Source organism: Apteryx mantelli, chromosome 3 (assembly GCF_036417845.1).
Source record: "Apteryx mantelli isolate bAptMan1 chromosome 3, bAptMan1.hap1, whole genome shotgun sequence".
Taxonomy (NCBI): domain Eukaryota; kingdom Metazoa; phylum Chordata; class Aves; order Apterygiformes; family Apterygidae; genus Apteryx; species Apteryx mantelli.
The window spans coordinates 23,532,787-23,550,427 of record NC_089980.1 but is presented as its reverse complement, the minus strand read 5'-3'; the positions used below and the strand labels follow the sequence as shown (position 1 = coordinate 23,550,427).

The 17,641-nt window shown below is 37.4% G+C and overlaps 1 protein-coding gene across 1 annotated transcript; it reads left to right on the top strand.

Annotated features, from left to right (window-relative positions):
* Positions 1 to 1,135: 1,135 nt before the first annotated feature.
* Positions 1,136 to 16,273, top strand: LBR (lamin B receptor). The gene is made up of 14 exons (XM_067292925.1): positions 1,136 to 1,421; positions 3,301 to 3,479; positions 5,247 to 5,435; positions 7,077 to 7,160; positions 7,820 to 7,997; positions 8,733 to 8,929; positions 9,751 to 9,805; positions 11,383 to 11,577; positions 13,060 to 13,163; positions 13,549 to 13,674; positions 13,780 to 13,948; positions 15,069 to 15,149; positions 15,251 to 15,373; positions 16,017 to 16,273. Exons 1-14 carry the CDS (start codon positions 1,364 to 1,366, stop codon positions 16,175 to 16,177), a joined length of 1,899 nt encoding a protein of 632 aa, XP_067149026.1. The 5' UTR covers positions 1,136 to 1,363; the 3' UTR covers positions 16,178 to 16,273.
* Positions 16,274 to 17,641: the final 1,368 nt, after the last annotated feature.

The window sequence follows — 17,641 nt, the reverse complement described above, 5'->3', positions numbered from 1 at the left end:
CCAGTAGTAGCTTTTCTTCCTGACTAGCCTTTAAACTCCAGAGAGGTCTGTATTAAAACTTGCTTGACTTGGCTTGGCTTAGGATATGAAATCATTTTGAGCTATTTCCTTAGCTCCTGAGTTCCCAAAGGGAAAGCATAATGGTGCAGACAACATAAATTTCACCTCAGAAGAAACTGAATATAGATTACTTGGAATCAGGTGTCAATACTGTACAGGATTCATTGTATGAAATAATTTTTCTTTTGGACTCAGATACCTGTTTTGAAGCCTGATAAATTAAAAAGCCCGTATAGATGTACAGTGTATAGTAAGCTGAAGCCTTCTGATGCTCTGACAATTATCAGGGTCATGTACGTAGTGCTTGAAAAAGTAGTAAACTCAAAATGTAGTTTTTTTAACTGCATGGTTTAGGTTTCTTAACTTTTAAAACAATTTTTTTTTGATGTCGCTAATGGCTTCTGTTATCCGAAGACATGAAGGCTGCCTTTAAAAGGTGTAGCTTTTTGAAGTGGGAAGTACAGAGTGGGGTTTGCAAACTTCTCTTACAGGAAGTGCACTGGTGCATGAGAAAGTCATAATTTTTGATAGGGTAAGAAGTAATGTTTACTCTTTGCATTTGGGGTTTGATCTCATTATTAAGTATTAAAAAGTAAGAAAAGAATGGGGAAAAACAAGTAGATCTTTCCATTACTAAGATTGTTCATTACTTTTTAGACACAAGATAATATTTTCAGCTACTTTCTGATTTGGAATTTTGTTTCTCAGACATCTGTCTCAGGCTGAATTACTTAATAGCGTTTTTTAAATTTCAGCTGCTCAACCACATTTAACTTCTCAAAACCAACTTTAGCTGGTTTTGAGAACCTGGTTGAAGAGAAGGGTTTTTTTGCCTTTAAAAAGAGTTAAATCATCAGGTTGCCTTTCCTTTGAGCTGTTTTGGTGTCTGTGTACTTGTTTTGAAGTCTGGAAGAGAATTGTATTTTTTATCCCTGTGAAACAGTACCTAAATCTATAACTAATTGTAAAAATCTTAAAACCCAGTTTGTATGTCCTTAGTAGTGACTTCTTTCTGATATGTTTTGTTTTGTTTTTAAAGGAGTTAAACTCCAAAGATTCTGTTCTTGATAACTTTGCTCTAGGATCTGGCAACTCATTCATGGAAAGATTTTGGGTTTACAGACGATGTCTGAGCCAGTCCAGGTCAAGAGAAGAAACATTTGGCTGAAGTGTAGGAAGTAGAGAAGCAAAGAGGAAATGAAGGAATAGAACAGGTCATGACATCTGGTGAAAGCCATGACTGGATTTGGGAGAGGAAGTGGTATTTGGACTGTGTTTGGAGGAGAATGAAGAAACTGGAACTATGAAAGAGACTGGTGGAAGAGTAGTAGAGATGGATCTCCAAAAGAACTGGCTTTGGGGTGAGAAAACTGGACAAGGAGACAGAGATGGGGAACTGAGATCAGCTCTTGAGCCCAGAGATGGAGATGGGGAACTGGAACTAGTTTGGAGAATGAGGGCAGAAAAGGCAGAAAAAACCCCCAAGGAATTAAAGGGGCTAGAAGAAACAGAGAGAGTGGAGAAGAATTTGAAATGAAAATGTGGAAATTGCATTTCCTGTGGTTAGAAACAAGGACTGGTATGACTTCGAGGGAGTTTAAGTGACTGGGATAAAACAGGGTCAGATGAGTGGGAATTGAGAATGAATAAGAAAGTAAAATGAGACTGGGACAATAAACTCTGGGTAGAGGAGAGATGAGCTGGGAGAGGCTGTAGCTATGGAAGCACTGAAGAGAACCATAAGTTTGGAGAGGTGATCGTTTTTCTAACTGGCAGACAGCTGTGAAGCTAAGTGATAAAACTTACTTTTTTCATTCCTTCAAATGTTAGTCAAAGGGTCTTTCTGTTTTAACATTAGCAATTTGACTAGATCTTTCTGTTTTGACACTAGCAATAAAATCCACATGAGGGAATTTTGCTGAGTTTTTGTTTTCTTCTTCTATAACTTCAAAAGCTTCACAGGCATAAAATCTAAGAACCGCAGCAGCCCCAGGAAGTGACAGAATGAAAGTTGATTGTGCGGCCTCGCTTAGCCCCATCCCCCACATACATTACGATGGGCTGTGATTGCATATTAATGGTATTTTTTGCCAAAGAATCCAGCTTTTCGTTGCAGGTCAGTTAATGTGTAGTGAATGAGTATCTAGTTAAATATTTGTTTTCACCTCATCATTTTGTGTGGCTTCACATCTTATTTACGGCAAAAAAGTCAGACTGTTTTGAAAACCCAAATCGGTATTCGCTGATTTTCCTATTCTAAGTTCTTATATTCCTGTCATCATACAAATGGTAATAGCGTATAAAGTCTATTTTTACTTTGCCTTGAACTTGTAAGATGCCCTCATTTTGTACATGGAGATCTAAGTTTACAGAATTCAGGTTAAAAGTATCTTGTACCATGGATACCGATTTTCAGATGATAATGACATAGTACAAGGCACTCTGAAAAGTATTACACGGACTTTATATAGCTGCAACTGTGATTCTCCAGCGCTGCTGTATAGCAGACCAGCGGTGGAGGTTACTTACACTGTGTTTGCTAGTGTCAGGTAGAAACCTTATGGCACAGACAAGGATGGAATTCCGTTTTCCAGGCCGTTACTCTGACACCATACTTCCTCTCCCTGCAGACCCCCGCAGAAGGCATTACGTGCCTTGTGCTAAATAGGTGGAAAAGAGAAAGAATTCCACCCAGACCAGGAACCCAAATTGTGATGTTTCCTAGCTTTTGAGTGTTTGACATAACAGTTCCTAGAAAGTATGTAATATGGCTAAAGTGCGCGTTGACGAGGTTAGGAACATTGTATTTTCACATTTAGAAATCATCACATCTCTAATTTTTGTAGAACCACAGCAAATAGGGTTAGAGAATACTTACAGATCATCTAACTTACTTTCCTTCCTCTAGACAGGATCAACTATATTTATGTAGTTTTTGTCTTAATATTTGTTTAGCCTGCTCTTAATAATCTCTGATGATGGCTATTGTACACCGTAGTGCATCTAGATAAGTATTTGATTATTAATACAAGTAGAACATTTTTCATAACATCAAACGTGAATCATCTTTGCTATATTTTTAAACCTGTTTCTTCTGTTTAGTATTAATGTGGAAAATAGATCATTGCTTCTCTCTTTTCAGGCAACTTTTTTGCTTATTTAAGGTGAAGAATATTTTGTAATTAATTATTAAGCCTAATTTTTAGCTGTCATACTTACTAATTTATTTATTTTCCAAAGGTTCCTTTTGGAAAATGCCAAACCGGAGGTTTGCTGATGGTGAGGTGGTGATGGGTCGTTGGCCAGGAAGTGTCCTCTATTATGAAGTACAAGTGACTGGTTACAACGATGTTACTCACCTTTATACCGTTAAGTACAAAGATGGGACTGAACTTGAGTTGAAAGAAAGTGATATAAGGGTGAGTATACCTTCATAAAACTAGCAGTATTTCTAATGGAAGGTTATACTGATTTTGTGATGTAGATAAAGCTAAAATTTATAATAGGACAGTCACTTTGCAAGTTTTTCATAATTGTGCCTTCAAGGAATTGGTGCTAAACAGTAACTTTCTTATGCAGCTTCTCAAGTAGAAGTTCAGAATACTGGCCCTATTTTTAAGGAAGCATGACTGTTTTATTTATATTGAAAAATCAGTGACACGTTTGGAAAACAAAAGTCTGATTCTTGAAGAATTCCCATAGTATGATTGTTCATGAAGAATTGTTTTTGGGTAGCTTTTAAAGCTGGTAATTAGAGCGTTGATATTAATTTGACTTTTTTCTACTTTGAAGTAAGAAAACAAATGCAAGCCTGTGGTTAAGCATCACTGTAAATAGCACGTTCCCTTTAAGCATGTACTTAAAATATTTGTGAATAGCTTGCACTTCTTTAAGTCCCCAAAGGTTTCATAAGATATTTTGCTCTTTTTGTGACAGTAAGGGACTTCAGAAAAAGGAAAATGTCATACATATTTGAGCCTCTTTACACATCTTTATATTATTTCATTTTCTGTTAGCAATAAATGCCTTAGTCTGCATACAAGTTTTATCTCAATTTGAAATGTGATAATGCATGAGACAAGAGGCTATTTGAATGTTCACTATAGGCTGTATTTTTTTTTTTTTTTTTTATGGCCTATATTGAGCCCTGTTTAAAGTTGAGTGTCCTTATATGAACTGCAGTTTTGCTTTTTGGTGCCAATGTACATGTTCTGTAATTGGCTTTTTCTTTGGGGAAAAAATGTTCTTACCTTCAGCTAGACTTGATTACTTTGTGCTTGCAGGTTAGCTAACTCGAGAAAACACCTTTCTTTGTAGTAAAGAACCTAGTAAAGTGGTGCCTTGTGAAAATTGTACTGTGATAATTTTTTATATGGGAACAATAGCATTGTACACTTCACAGAGAAGTTAAAATGTATGCTTTGGGGGAAAATTGCTTATGAAATCAGCTATCCCTTCTATAGTTGATTTATTTTTTCTAGATTGATTTGTGTTGTCTTTTACAGATCATTGCATCTTGACATGCCAAATATCATATTAGTAAAGTAAAGTAAATGAAATGGTGGTACTTTCTGTAGCTGTATATAAATGAGGATAGTGGCCTTATTAGCTTGATAATTACATTGATAGCTTACATCCAAATCCTGATTTCTGTAACTTTGACAGAATTGTCGGCAACTGGACTTAAGACAGGGTTATTTGCCTATCACCAACAAAATGAATATGCTGAGTTGCTCGCTCTTAAGAGCCTTGTACAGCACAAGTAAAAGAAATTGGACAGAATGCTGCAGACCTCCATGCCAGGGTCCTCATCACAAAAACCAATTTTCTAAAACTATTCTTTGGGATGTCTGAGATAAGATTGCTGAAGGTACTACTCTTTATTTCCACTGATATTTTCAGAAAATCTAACAAAACATTGACATCTGTGACATTACAAGCAATTTACAGATCTAGCAGTATCATACGGGCACCTTGGTATTTACACCTTTAAGAAAAAAGAGTATGATCCTGTGTGTGTTCTGTGCCTGGTCCAAGTTTGCAATCAATTTGACAAGAATTAAAAGATCTGAAGTAACTAAATCTATCATTTTGTTGCAGCTATGCCAGTACTCAACCAGAAATAGAAGACCATAGCATAAAATCACTTCTATAAAACACTTATTTTCTTCCCCTCTCTTTTTCAGTCACAATCATCATTCAAGCACAGGAAAAGCCAGTCTTCTTCAAGTTCTCCTTCCAGAAGAAGTGCTAGCAGATCTCGATCTAGGTCTCCTGGGCGGCCAGCAAAAGGCAGACGTCGTTCTTCCTCCCAAAGCAGAGAACGTAAAGATGACAAAAAGAAAACCATTCAGGAAACCAACCTAGTTCTCCTGGTATTGTTTTGTTTGTTTGTTTGTTTTTGTTACATTTTTTAAATAATTTTTTGCCGTTTGCAGGGTTTCTTATTGTAGAAGCCTGCTGTACTTTCTGCTTGCTCAGCAACATAATTAACTACAAAAATCTATTTCAGAACTGCCTTTTTCCTTAGAAAATACTATTCCTAGCTTACCTGGTTGTGAGGAGGAAATTATGGAAATGTAAACAGGTGTTGTTATGTTCCCTTTGAATTTGTTGGGATTGTGAAGTTCTCAGAATTCAAAGAAATGCAAATAAGGGCTTTTAATATTAAAGTCATTTGCTAGCCACATGCTCCCATTTGTAAAATGGGTCAAAGGAACTTAGCCTGCTTTTAAGATGTATTGATCAGTACATAACTAGAAGGTATTAGAATTTGAAATAAAATGAATGTTGTTTTCATATTTAGTTCATTAAAACAGTAATCGAAAACATGTGAAGCTTCTGTGGGAGAAGAATTGTTGCAGAATTTAGGGGTGGAATATATATGCCCGATAATGGTGCAGAACTGTTTTCGTTATAAAAACTATCCTGGGAGAGTTTGTAAATTTATCAAATTCATGTTTTCTAGCTGAAATTTAGCATGTTTGTTCTCAGCCTTTTTGTGAAGATTATATTGAATACTAAAAATAGTTCTGCTGTTCTGTAAGTGAAGAATGATAAGGGTGATATTTCTGTATTAAGAGACAAACAGTATTTCTTCTACCTCTTGTACTATTTAGATAGCTTCAAGTGATACTTGTCCAAGACAGTCCCTAGTATTGGAAATGCCTTTTGCTGATCTACTGAAAATAGATTGGTTTTAGTTTGGCTAAATTGTAACTGCTCGGAGCCTTCTTTGGCACTGAAGTTACTCTGGATTTTGTTTGGAGTAAACTACTTTGAGCTGTGTGATCCAGTGCTTAGCCTGTAACTGTATGCTCATTTTAAGTAATTTGTAGCCAACAGTTAAACTTTTCTTTGGTCAAAAAGGTTAACACGGCTTTGATAATGTTTCTTTCTCTGCTTCCAGTTGAGGGTTAGGACTGATCTATTAGTTATTGTATGAGGAAATGTCATCCTTTCCAACAAAACTTAAGTTGAAATAAGAGTTGAGTGGGATCTTCCCAGAGTCATGTAAGCTAGACTCGTATTAAAGGAATTTTTGGAGGAGAAGAATGTTAAATTGAACTTTTTTTTTCCTTGGCAATCTATTTCTTTTATAGAAAGATATTTAGTGGAAAACCAAGCTTTCACAGCTCTTCATAGTGTTTGTCATTTGGAACATTAAATTCTCCTCTGCTTTCATAATAGAATTGGTAAATACACATATGTTTGTATTTGGCACTTCCTACCAATGAGTTAGAATACACTTTCCAAGTTGTTTTTATCTCTTAATTTTACTGTTAACTTAAAAAAAAACCAAAACTTCCTTTTAAATGTGTTATCTTCCCCTGTTTATGAGCTGAAATTGTCCATGCTTCAGATACTGAAACATTTGTTTTCACATGGCGAAAACAGAAGCAGTTGCAGATGAAATAAACAGAATTGTTAAAGTGTTCTTAATCATTTGTTATATACTAATACTTGATGCAGATCTTATTTTCAGAAAAATAAAACTATGTTTTTATTTTTACCAGAAACTGAATGAGAACAACACCAGAAGATACAATGGTGAACCTGACAGTACAGAGAGAAATGATACTTCCTGCAAAATCTTGGAGGTAATGACCCGAAAGAACATTTTACGTACTCTTAGTTTGATGTTGCATTCTACTGTAGCTTTCTCAGAAATCACTAGAAATAGACAATACCATAATCAAGGAGCAGTTAGAATGCAACATCAAACTTAGAGTTTAAATGCGTTTACTGTTCAGCCAACTAAGGTTGGAGAGAGAGATGGAGTTGTCAGAAGGGAGAGAACTAGAGCTGGGTTACATGGAATTTCTTGTTTCTTTTTCCAGCCAACCCTCACTGGTTACTTGTGTTCATTCCCATGCTTCTTTACCCTGTAAATGTTTGCTTGGCAACACTGAAGGGAATAAATCTGTGTTTGAGAAGTAAGAACAGATCATTTTTCAGCCAAATTAATTCTTTAATCCTGATTATTGTGCTACTGCACAAAGAGTTATGGCAGAAGGGAAGGGAGTGGGGATGGATGACCTGTAGTGGAAATGCTGCTGAATAGGTAACCATGACCTAAGTGGTAACAGTGATGCTGGTTTCAGCAGACTCCTCATATAAATGTATACATTTAAGAGAACACATTGTAAGTTGGTGTTTTGCAGTGAATAATGTTCTTCTGAATAAAGTACTGGTGTAAAATAAGGTAAAATCACTGGGATTCTTTTTTTAATTGTTTTTTTTTATTATTTATTATCAGCAAAAGTTCAAACCAGACCTGGAAATAGAGCGTGTGCTTGAGAAGTACAGCTTGCATCCAAGAAAAGAAGAAAAGAAAAAAGAAGAGATATATTCAGAAAAAAAGATTTTTGAGACAGTAAAAACAATTGAAAAACCATCACCAAAAACAAAGGAGCTAGAGTTTGGTGGAAGAATTGGTATGTGTGCAAATTGTAGTAATATTTGAAAATCACTACTTCTAACTTTCTACTTACTGACCATACTGTCACATCAAGAACTGTTTTTCCAGTTTTTGGACTCCAGTCCAGACCCCAATAGTCTGTCATGTGATGGTGCTTCAAATAGTCTGTAGTGATACTGACAGAAGCCAAAGAACTCTTATTACACTTGGTTCTCCTGTGATACATAGTGATGATCATCTTCTCTTGCATAGTGGGATTTAAATATTTCCTAAATTTAATTTGGAAATAACTAGCTAACCTTTTATATTTTCAAAAGTTAGGTGCTTCAAATTCAGCAGTAAACTATTCTTTATAGAATTTCTTGGAAAAACAGGCAATTTTTATAATAGAAGTACTGTGCTTAATACAATTTTAAGATCCTACCCTAGATTTAAAACATGTAATATTGTGAAATTTAGGTAAATATAATTTTAGCTGGATATCAAGGTAGGAACAGGTTGAGCAGATTATTTGTGGGTGTTTAGTTTTAAAAAGATGCAGTGGGTATGGTCCTTTGTTTGGTTATGTGACCCACATGGGGGTGAGAGGAGTCTCTCTATCCCGTTACAGGGCTGGGTGGATGCTGCCGTCTTGCAGGAACGGATAATGACAGCCTCTTCTTTGCTACAACATTAATACAGAGCTTTATTAGTGGGGCTGAAACAAGTTTTTTACTTCCTATGTTTAATATTGCATGGTGTCTATTTCCAGGGACCTTCACTATGATATTTTTCCTGCCTGCTACTGTATTCTACTTGCTGTTGATGTGCAAACAGGATGACCCCAGTCTTATGAACTTCCCTCCTCCTCTGCCAGCTTTGGAAAGTCTTTGGGAGGCGAGGGTGTTTGGTGTCTTCCTTCTGTGGTTTTTCCTTCAAGCTCTGTTCTACTTACTGCCAATTGGAAAGGTAAGATTTTTAGTAGCAGTTGTGTCTTTATGGATAATTAATTTGTGAGTTAGGCTGGAAGTGAGGGTATATTCTTAATGAAGTCATTTTGAATACAAATTAATTGTTTTCCCATATTAAGCTGGAATATGGCTACTGTGCATTTCTGTAAGTTTGAAATAGCACAATTTGCTATTAAGAATTTTTTGGACATGCATTCCACAGTCCTACAGTAGAAAAGGCAGAAAACATTATTTATGAATTCAGTGTCAAAGCATGGATGGAATTTGCACAATCAAATCCTAGGAGAATTTCAGGTATCTGACTTCTAAACCTGCAGACAGTTTGGACATGCTTTTCATACTGACTTTCTTACTGGTTCCAAGTAAGAAAGATCATACATGTTTTAGAAAGTAATCTTCACTTCTGGAAAGTTACTCTTAACCATTCTAGCCATATGTATAATTAGGTAAATGGTCTATATTGGTCTTTTTTGTGATTTCAGGGATACTGCCAGCTTCTGAGAGAACACTAGAATGAACAGTTCATTCAATCATACTGCTCTATTGCTATACATATTTAAAGTAGGAGGAGCATTTGCTCTGTTCTCTTGATGCTGGTTAAGGAAAATGAGATGGTTTTGTAACTTTTTCTGGAAACTGTTACCCTTTTACTTTTAAAACCCAAAGTGTATTTTTGAGAATGATGCATGATCTTCAGAGTTGAATGTGTCCCCGCAACTGGTCACCTTGATAGAATGTCTGTGTGGCAGAGAAGCCCCTGTCCCCCACTGTGTCCCCAGAAAGTACTTTGTTGCAACATTAGTATTTTATTCTTCCCAGGTTGTAGAAGGCCTGCCACTTTCAAACGGAAGGAAACTGCAGTACAGGATAAATGGTAAGCAAGCTGCAGTTGCTCGCTCTGCAATTTGATACCATTATCTAATTTGCAGGGCTCAGTACTACAAGATAAAGATACAAATAACAAAAGATGAACTCTGTGGTTAAACTAGGTATCTGTATAAATTTATCATAAAACAGGATGAGCCTTTTCTAGGAAAAGAAAGTTAGCAGTGATCAGGACTTAAAATTCAGGGCACCTACTCTGCATCTGGTTGTGCTCTTGACGGACACCTGTCATATTTCAGTGTGTAACTGCTAAACAAGGACAGTTGCTTCAGAAGTGTTAGTAATGCTCATGTAACAAGAACTTGCTTCAGAGGAGACTAGTGGTCTGAAGAGGATACCCTTCTTGGTCTGAAGAGGATACCCTTCTTGGTCTGAAGAGGATACCCTTCTTGGTCTGAAGAGGATACCCTTCTTGCCCTGTATGTCTAGGCTGTCGTATTCTCAGATGTCTCTGATTTACAGACTAATAAAAGCATGTTACAATTGACTTAAAATGTTCTTATTCTTGCCTGGTAAAGAACAGTTTTAAGTCTTTGTTCGGATCTGACTCTACTTCCAATGAATGAGGCAAATTTCTCATCTAGGTTTAGAGTATGGCTTAACACACTTCAGCAGTACTGCTGATCGGGGCTTAAATAGAAAAGCGTATTGCTTGATAACAGTTACATCCCTCTCAGGTGCAGGTCTAAATCTTCCAGACTAGCATTGGACACTGTCCAGTGGTAATGGACAGGGTAATATTATGGTAATGAGTTGAATGGGGGGGGTCACATTTTTAAGGTGGAATAGGGCTGTACATCACAGAAGCTGTGTAAGCTACATCTTACAGAAGTGGCTCATATTGGGGCTGCATCGTAAGTTTTTTGGTGTTGGAGTTCTGTTTTCAGTAGTGGCAGAGTCCTGTAATTTTCTCCACGTTCTAATAAAGGGAGGAAATAAGCTCCATGATTTGGATGGTAACAAATGCCATCTTTTTGCTGCTTCAGAAACTTTGATCATTTCCTTGAGGAAAGTGCTCATTGCAGGTGCCTGTTTGATGGCTGCAGAAAGCTGACTGCTTATATGTGGATATCGTTCCAATGCGCTGATTTTGTACCCTTGAAGTACAAAAGTTTTGTACTCAAGTTTTGACTCTAGAGTTTTTTAATGCTTTTCCTTAATTATCAGTATCATTATCAAGGAATGTGTGAAGACAAATATTTGAAGAAGAAAAGCTCTGAGCTGTCCCTACTGATAAGCTTTTGTGACTTGCTGTTGTTTTCCAGTATTCCACTAGAACCTTGACACTGGATGCTCTATTTGTGTAAATAATTAAGGGATGCTCAGAGCCTGCCTGCCTTCTGTCTTTTTGGTGAGAAGTACAGGAAATTTCAGGGCGTAGTTAGAATATCCTAGGTACATTGCTGTGCCCCAGAAACCTGAACTGAAGGGCGTGGGATGTGTACAATGTTACTGGAATACAGACAACAAATCTTGGAGGAGGTGAAGGTGCAGAAGGACTAGACTGGGTAGGTCCTACTAAGAATAATTTTTCACTTTGCTGATACATTTTTCTTCTACTTTTAGGATTTTATGCTTTTGTGTTCACTGCTGCAGCTATTGGAGCTTTATTGTATTTTCAATTTGAACTTCACTATTTGTATGATCACTTCATGCAATTTGCAGTATCAGCTGCAACTTTTTCTATGGGACTGAGCATTTATCTGTATGTCCGGTCCCTGAAAACACCGGAGGAAGACCTAGCACCAGGTGGAAATTCAGGTGAGTTATAAGTACCTTGGATAATTTCTTTCCAATTGTTTGCTTCCCCCCCCCCCCCCCCCGAATTAAAAGCTAGATCAGATCTAGGTAAATTTAGGGCTTCTTATTATAATACTGTGACTTTTCCTTTCTACCAGTGTAAAATTAATGTTGAAAGTTGAGTGTTACTTTCTATTCAGGCACAGATCCTGTAAAATGCTTTAAAATTTATTTGGATTGTTTTGCATAGCTTGCTCAAAAATACCTTGAAGAGGCCTAGTTCTCTAGCTATGAGAGGAGATTTCTTTTCAGTTTTCTAAAGACTAAAAGATCATCTAGGCAGCTTCCTAGTGCCCCCTTTTCCAGAAACAGTTCAGGATGAAAAGGAAAAACTGAAAAACCTAGAAATTCTAGCAGTGGGGAGTCAGGTGTAGAACTTGAAATTATGGTGTATTTTTAGGACAGCACTTTGATTTTGCTGTATACTTGTAAACCTAGTTAGTTGAACTGAGGTTTTAAAAGAGTATTTTGATTTGAGATTATCCATCTAAAAAGCTGTGAACTACATGCATATGTTTTTGTAGGACAAAGGCTAGACTGAGAGGAAGTGGGTTAGCTGTATATATATGTATTTAAATTTAGAATGTATGCGTAGAGTTTTTCTTTTCTAAATATAATAATAGTTGTAGCCTTGGCTTAAGCAGAGGCACACAGTTCAGGCATATTTAGCTAAACAGATCTGTGTTTCAAGTTTAACATTAAATCAGCTGCTTTTAAAAATAATAATAGGGTAAATAACAAAAGAACTTTTCAGACAAAATACTTAGTGAATTAAAATGCAATGTTCAGATATCCTCGGTTCTTTTATCAGCGCAGGGGGTGTGTGTGTGTGCGTGTGTGTGTGAGGAGAAATAATGCAGTAATCATAAGTGTTTTTTTCTCTCAGAAGTGCAGTTCTGGTCTTTAAAAGTGGCACAGTAGCATTCTGTATCCATTTTGCAGAGCGCTTGGTATTTGCTAACTCAGCGCAGGGTATCCTGAAGTCAAGCTATAGCATTTTTCTTCTTGTCCACCTCTTTGGATGGACAGGTTGTTGCCGTTGCTAAAGGAATTGTTACTCCTAGAGAAAAACAGGGTAGGAGGAAAAGTTGTAAAAATGCTTAGTATCTAACATCATGTTCATGGAAAATGTGATGTGAGCTTCAAGATAAAGTTGAAAATGAAGGAACAAATGTCAGGAAGAAATTAGACTACGTTAACTTCTAAACTACTCAGTCCTTTTAATAAATAAACTGTTTAGGCTGTTTAGGCCTCTTAAAATATAAACCAGTTAGCTTTGCTTCATATTTTGCATGTACTCTTGCATTTTTCTTGCCAAGCTTAATGCTTTTTGATATAGTAAGAGAACTTTAAATTGAGGATAAAATAGCAGCTGCTTTATAGGGAGTGTAGTGGAGGATAAAAGAGAAAAACATCACTAACAGGAATATGTTTTATCTGTAGGGTATTTTGTTTATGACTTCTTTACTGGACATGAATTAAATCCTCGTATTGGCAGTTTTGACCTCAAATACTTCTGTGAGTTGCGTCCAGGATTAATTGGCTGGGTGAGTCAATGTTAGTTGTTTTTATTCCATTTGAGTGATTATTACACACAGGAAGAAAATACCTAAAAACAGTTTGACATTGACAGATTTTTATAATGACCATTTCTATTGACATGAAAACAGTTTCTTTGCTCTAGCTGCTTTGCTGTGTGGGAAATAGGACCCTTCTTAAGTATTTGTCTGCTGAGACTACATCTTTGGAACTATAGTTACTAACTGTAGTTTGTGAAACAGGTTATTATTTTTTAAAACTTAAATATCAGTCAAAACCATCTCTATTAGAATTTCCTGTAATGTAATAGAAAAGAACACTTCTATGTTCACAGGCAAAACTTGCAGTACAGTATTTATAATATATATATATATATTTTTTTTTTTTTACTAGGTCGTTATCAACTTGGCAATGCTCTTGGCTGAGATGAAGATACATAATCAAAGTATGCCATCTCTGGCAATGGTACTGGTGAATAGCTTTCAACTTCTTTATGTGGTGGATGCTCTTTGGAATGAGGTAAATGATAGCCTTCAAGCCTGCATTAACCTGTTACCATTTCTAATTAAAATGTTAAAGCAATGAGGCTTTTTGAATTCTAAAGTTCTTCCTCCTTGTTTCTAGGAAGCTATTTTGACTACAATGGATATTACCCACGATGGATTTGGATTCATGCTGGCATTTGGAGATTTGGTGTGGGTTCCCTTTGTCTACAGTCTGCAGGCCTTCTATTTAGTCAGTCACCCTACTGCAATTTCATGGCCTGCTGCTTCTGCAATTACGATTCTGAATTGTAAGTTACAGTAAACTTTATCGTTACTGATAGTACTGATTTTCTTTCTTTCTTTGAGTTGCAAGGTGAAGCTTTAGCTAGGATGCATTGATCATATTTTCTGTAGTACCACACATGGCGGAATCGTGTTTGGCTGTTGTTTAATGCAAAGAATCTAATACATTTGCATTTTATAAAATGAAGGGTAAACGACTGAGTCTGGATAGCTGCTTGTGCTCTTGAGAGGCATTCTTAAATGGATTATATCTAGAGTTGCAGAAGTAACTTAGTATGTATTTAAAGTGTAGCAGATGCCTCTTAAAGTCAGACTGGGAAAGCATTGCTTCCTGTTGCAAGTAATTCTTATAAAAAATCAGCAACTCGTTGGCCATGCTTTACTGAACCTTGGGGAAAAGAGTTTTTAAACAGGTTTTGCAACTTGCATCTCCTTCCGCAATGCCCGCAGACACAAACTCAGCTGATGTGATGTACGGAAATCATCTCCTTTCTTTCAGCTAAGTGCTTTAAGAAAGAATTTTGCATTTGTGGAGACATCGAAGTAGTAGCAGTATGGCCTTCCAGCTTGTCCCTTTTAACTGGGCAATAAACTTAAACCAAAAAATGTAATTGTAAACACAACAAAGAGAAGTGAAACACTGTCTTCCAGAAATGGAGGGAACAAAGAACTTCAAAACCAGATAACACTTTTTTGTCTGCTTCTTTTAATGTTACTTGTGATGAGGTGGTCGGTTTATGGGCTCGGCACTCTAGCACAATAATGGGCTGCTAATAGAGCTATAATGTGATAAACTGCTGCAGGTCGCTTTCTATGAACTTTCTATGAATTTCAAATTCAGTGTTACTAATAAGCAATAAGTCAGATATGAATGTAAAATCAGTTGTGAAAGTACAGCTTCACTGCAATCTTAAATGTAGTCATTAACACGTAAGAGCATATGGATTGCATGTTTCCAGTAATATTTCAATTTTGTTAGAGCTCTGAGAACTGGAGAATATCAGTTACATCTCTGAAGAAAAGATTTTGATGTAATAAGCACGACAGTGATCATTTGAGTGCTTTTCCTGAAGGAAAGAAAACAGTGGAAAATACTGAAAATGCAAAATACATATTTATTTTCAGGTATTGGGTATTACATATTCCGTAGCGCAAATTCTCAGAAAAATAAATTCCGAAGGAATCCCGCAGATCCTAAATTGGCCTGTAAGTACATTTTTGAATTGTTCAGTTGCTATAGAGTGGCTCTTTGTATTGTTTAAATACACACTCCAATTGTTGTATTGTCTACAATACTCTGTTCACAGACCTGAAATATATACCCACTGCGACTGGAAAAGGGCTGCTTGTCACGGGTTGGTGGGGTTTTGTTCGTCACCCTAATTATCTTGGTGACATCATCATGGCTCTCGCATGGTCCCTACCCTGTGGTAAGTTCCTGACGCGAAAGTGCTTTTTATCCAAATACGCACGTGCATTTGGCATTTGACTTAGTTTCAAGTGCAAAGTGATAATTATTTTAGATATTAACAGCTGTAATTAAATGAAAGTCAAATATCTTATCAGTGGTGCGCAAGCAGCGAGCTGCCCGTGTGAGAGCGGGGCACGTGAAGCCTGTGGCAGCGCCGAGCTAAGCGCCGAGGCCTTGGGAGGGTAAGGAGCCGGGCGGGGGCAAGGCTGAGCTCGCGGCAGGCCTGCAGGCACCGGCTGCAGCCCTGCGGGGCTCGTGGGGCAGCCCAGGGCTGCCAGGACTGCAGGCCTGGGCGTTCGGCCGCCTAAAGACTGCGAATGTGACCGGCTTTGTATACAGTACGGGTGAAGTCGGTAGGTTTTGAGAATCTAAATTTTACTGACTATTTTTTGTCCTTTTGTGGACCTTTTCCTACCTGTCTGTAAAATGTGTCACACAGCTCGTGCGCTATCCTGTTTAGTATCTGATTCTTTACAATACAAGTGAAAGATGCTTCAGTCCTGAGCAGGAGTGTGTCACCAGTTTAGTACATACTGTTAACAGCCAAAATTTTGGGGGTGTTTTTGCTGTTTGTAAAATGGTTTTCTCACTTTTTTCTACAGGTTTTAATCATATTCTACCATATTTTTATGTGATTTATTTCATCTGCTTGCTCATTCATCGAGAAGCTCGTGATGAACATCATTGTAAGAAAAAATATGGTTTGGCATGGGAAAGGTATTGTCAGCGTGTACCATACCGCATATTTCCATACATCTATTAAAGCACTCCAGAAATCAGATTTGCAAATTACTTCTAAAGCTAGTTTCTTTGCAAATAAAAAAAAATACCTCTTACCTTTGCACTTGGTCTATTTGTTATTTAGGCTTTTTAAAAGAGAAAAAGACCAAACCATGGAGTGCATCAACAGGTATTTACAAGTAATCTTTCATATATGAGTTATGTGAACTGACTGTCTGTGACTTCGATTAAAAAAAAAAAAATTGTGAATTTTAAAAAGTCTTGAAGCCCTGGGTTTTCAAGTTAAATTTTATCTAGAATCCTGAGTTTACATTTTTTTTATTACATTTAATTAAGCACTGTGATGTAAAGTATATTATTTTCTTAATACAATAAATACAGAAATTCCATCCAGCTCATTCTTTGGTGTTACTCGTACCATCTAACTTCAGCTGTCTGACTCGGTTGCCTGAAGCGGAGGCGCGGGGTCCCTTTGGTCAGGGAGCTGCCAGCGGAGGCTCCGGCTCCGGCTCCGGCTCCGGCTCCCTGCGGCGCCTCCTTCCCCCCCCCCCCCCCCCCCCCGGTCCTCCTGGCTCTCGTTTTGCTCAGGGAGGTTCAGAGGCGCCTTGGCCCTGCGCCGCGGAGGGAGGCCGGGGCAGGAGCGGGGGGAGGAGCGGGGAAGGGGCAGGGGAGGGAGGGCGGGAGCCGCCCCCAGCAGCTGCCCCCAGCAGCCGCCCGGGCTCCGGCTCAGACGCCTGAAGGTAGATGATACCAGCGCTTGCCGCGGCCGCCCGTGCGAGTGATCGCGCCCCAAGCCCTTAGCCGGGGCCCTGATGAACAGAAGGGCAGCGAAGGGTGCAGCGTGTGCACATTTGACAGCAGAGAATAAAACGACCACATTGGCTTACTCTGATCTTTGTAAAATATGTCTTAATGTACCATAGCATTCACTGAGTGTATTATAAAGCCTCCATGTTTTTGCTGTACAGTGTTTGAATTTGAAAGTGCGATAGCTTTTTTCAGGAATGGGATAAATTTTTAACTAAATCCATTTCCAGTAATTTTTTTTAAAAATGCTCTTTTATTAAAGGTTTTTGTAAATTAATGTATTAATTCTTGAAACAATTGAATATTTGTATTGACAGATATGCTATGAAAATGTAGGAAATGCTCCTAAATCCAAAGTGTTTTTTGTGAATTTGGCATTGCTACCTCATCTGTAGGTTTTGCCTTTTGTACTGTTGCAAATAGAGAAAATAGCTATTTTTTTGCTATTGCTATTTAAAACAACATTTTTTTTACATGAGCTGTGGTTAAACCTGACCACTTTCTAATATATTTTTGTATATATTTGACTTTTTAACTAATGTATGTGTTCTAGTCATTAGCTGTGTTCTCTGGCTAACTGGTTGTAAATCAGATTCCATTGTAGCATTTACTTCATAAGTAGAATAATTTTAAATTTTACTGAAATAATTTTGCATTAATTAACTGTAGAAGCTAGTTT

What these genes read in the sequence shown, in the direction of transcription:
- LBR (XM_067292925.1), top strand. Translation starts at nt 1,364, where the DNA reads ATGAAAGAGACTGGTGGAAGAGTAGTAGAGATGGATCTCCAAAAGAAC. An exon ending in CCAAAAGAACTGGCTTTGGG is followed by an intron (nt 1,422 to 3,300) that starts GTGAGAAAACTG and finishes TATTTTCCAAAG; the next exon opens with GTTCCTTTTGGAAAATGCCA. An exon ending in ACTGCAGTACAGGATAAATG is followed by an intron (nt 9,806 to 11,382) that starts GTAAGCAAGCTG and finishes TTCTACTTTTAG; the next exon opens with GATTTTATGCTTTTGTGTTC.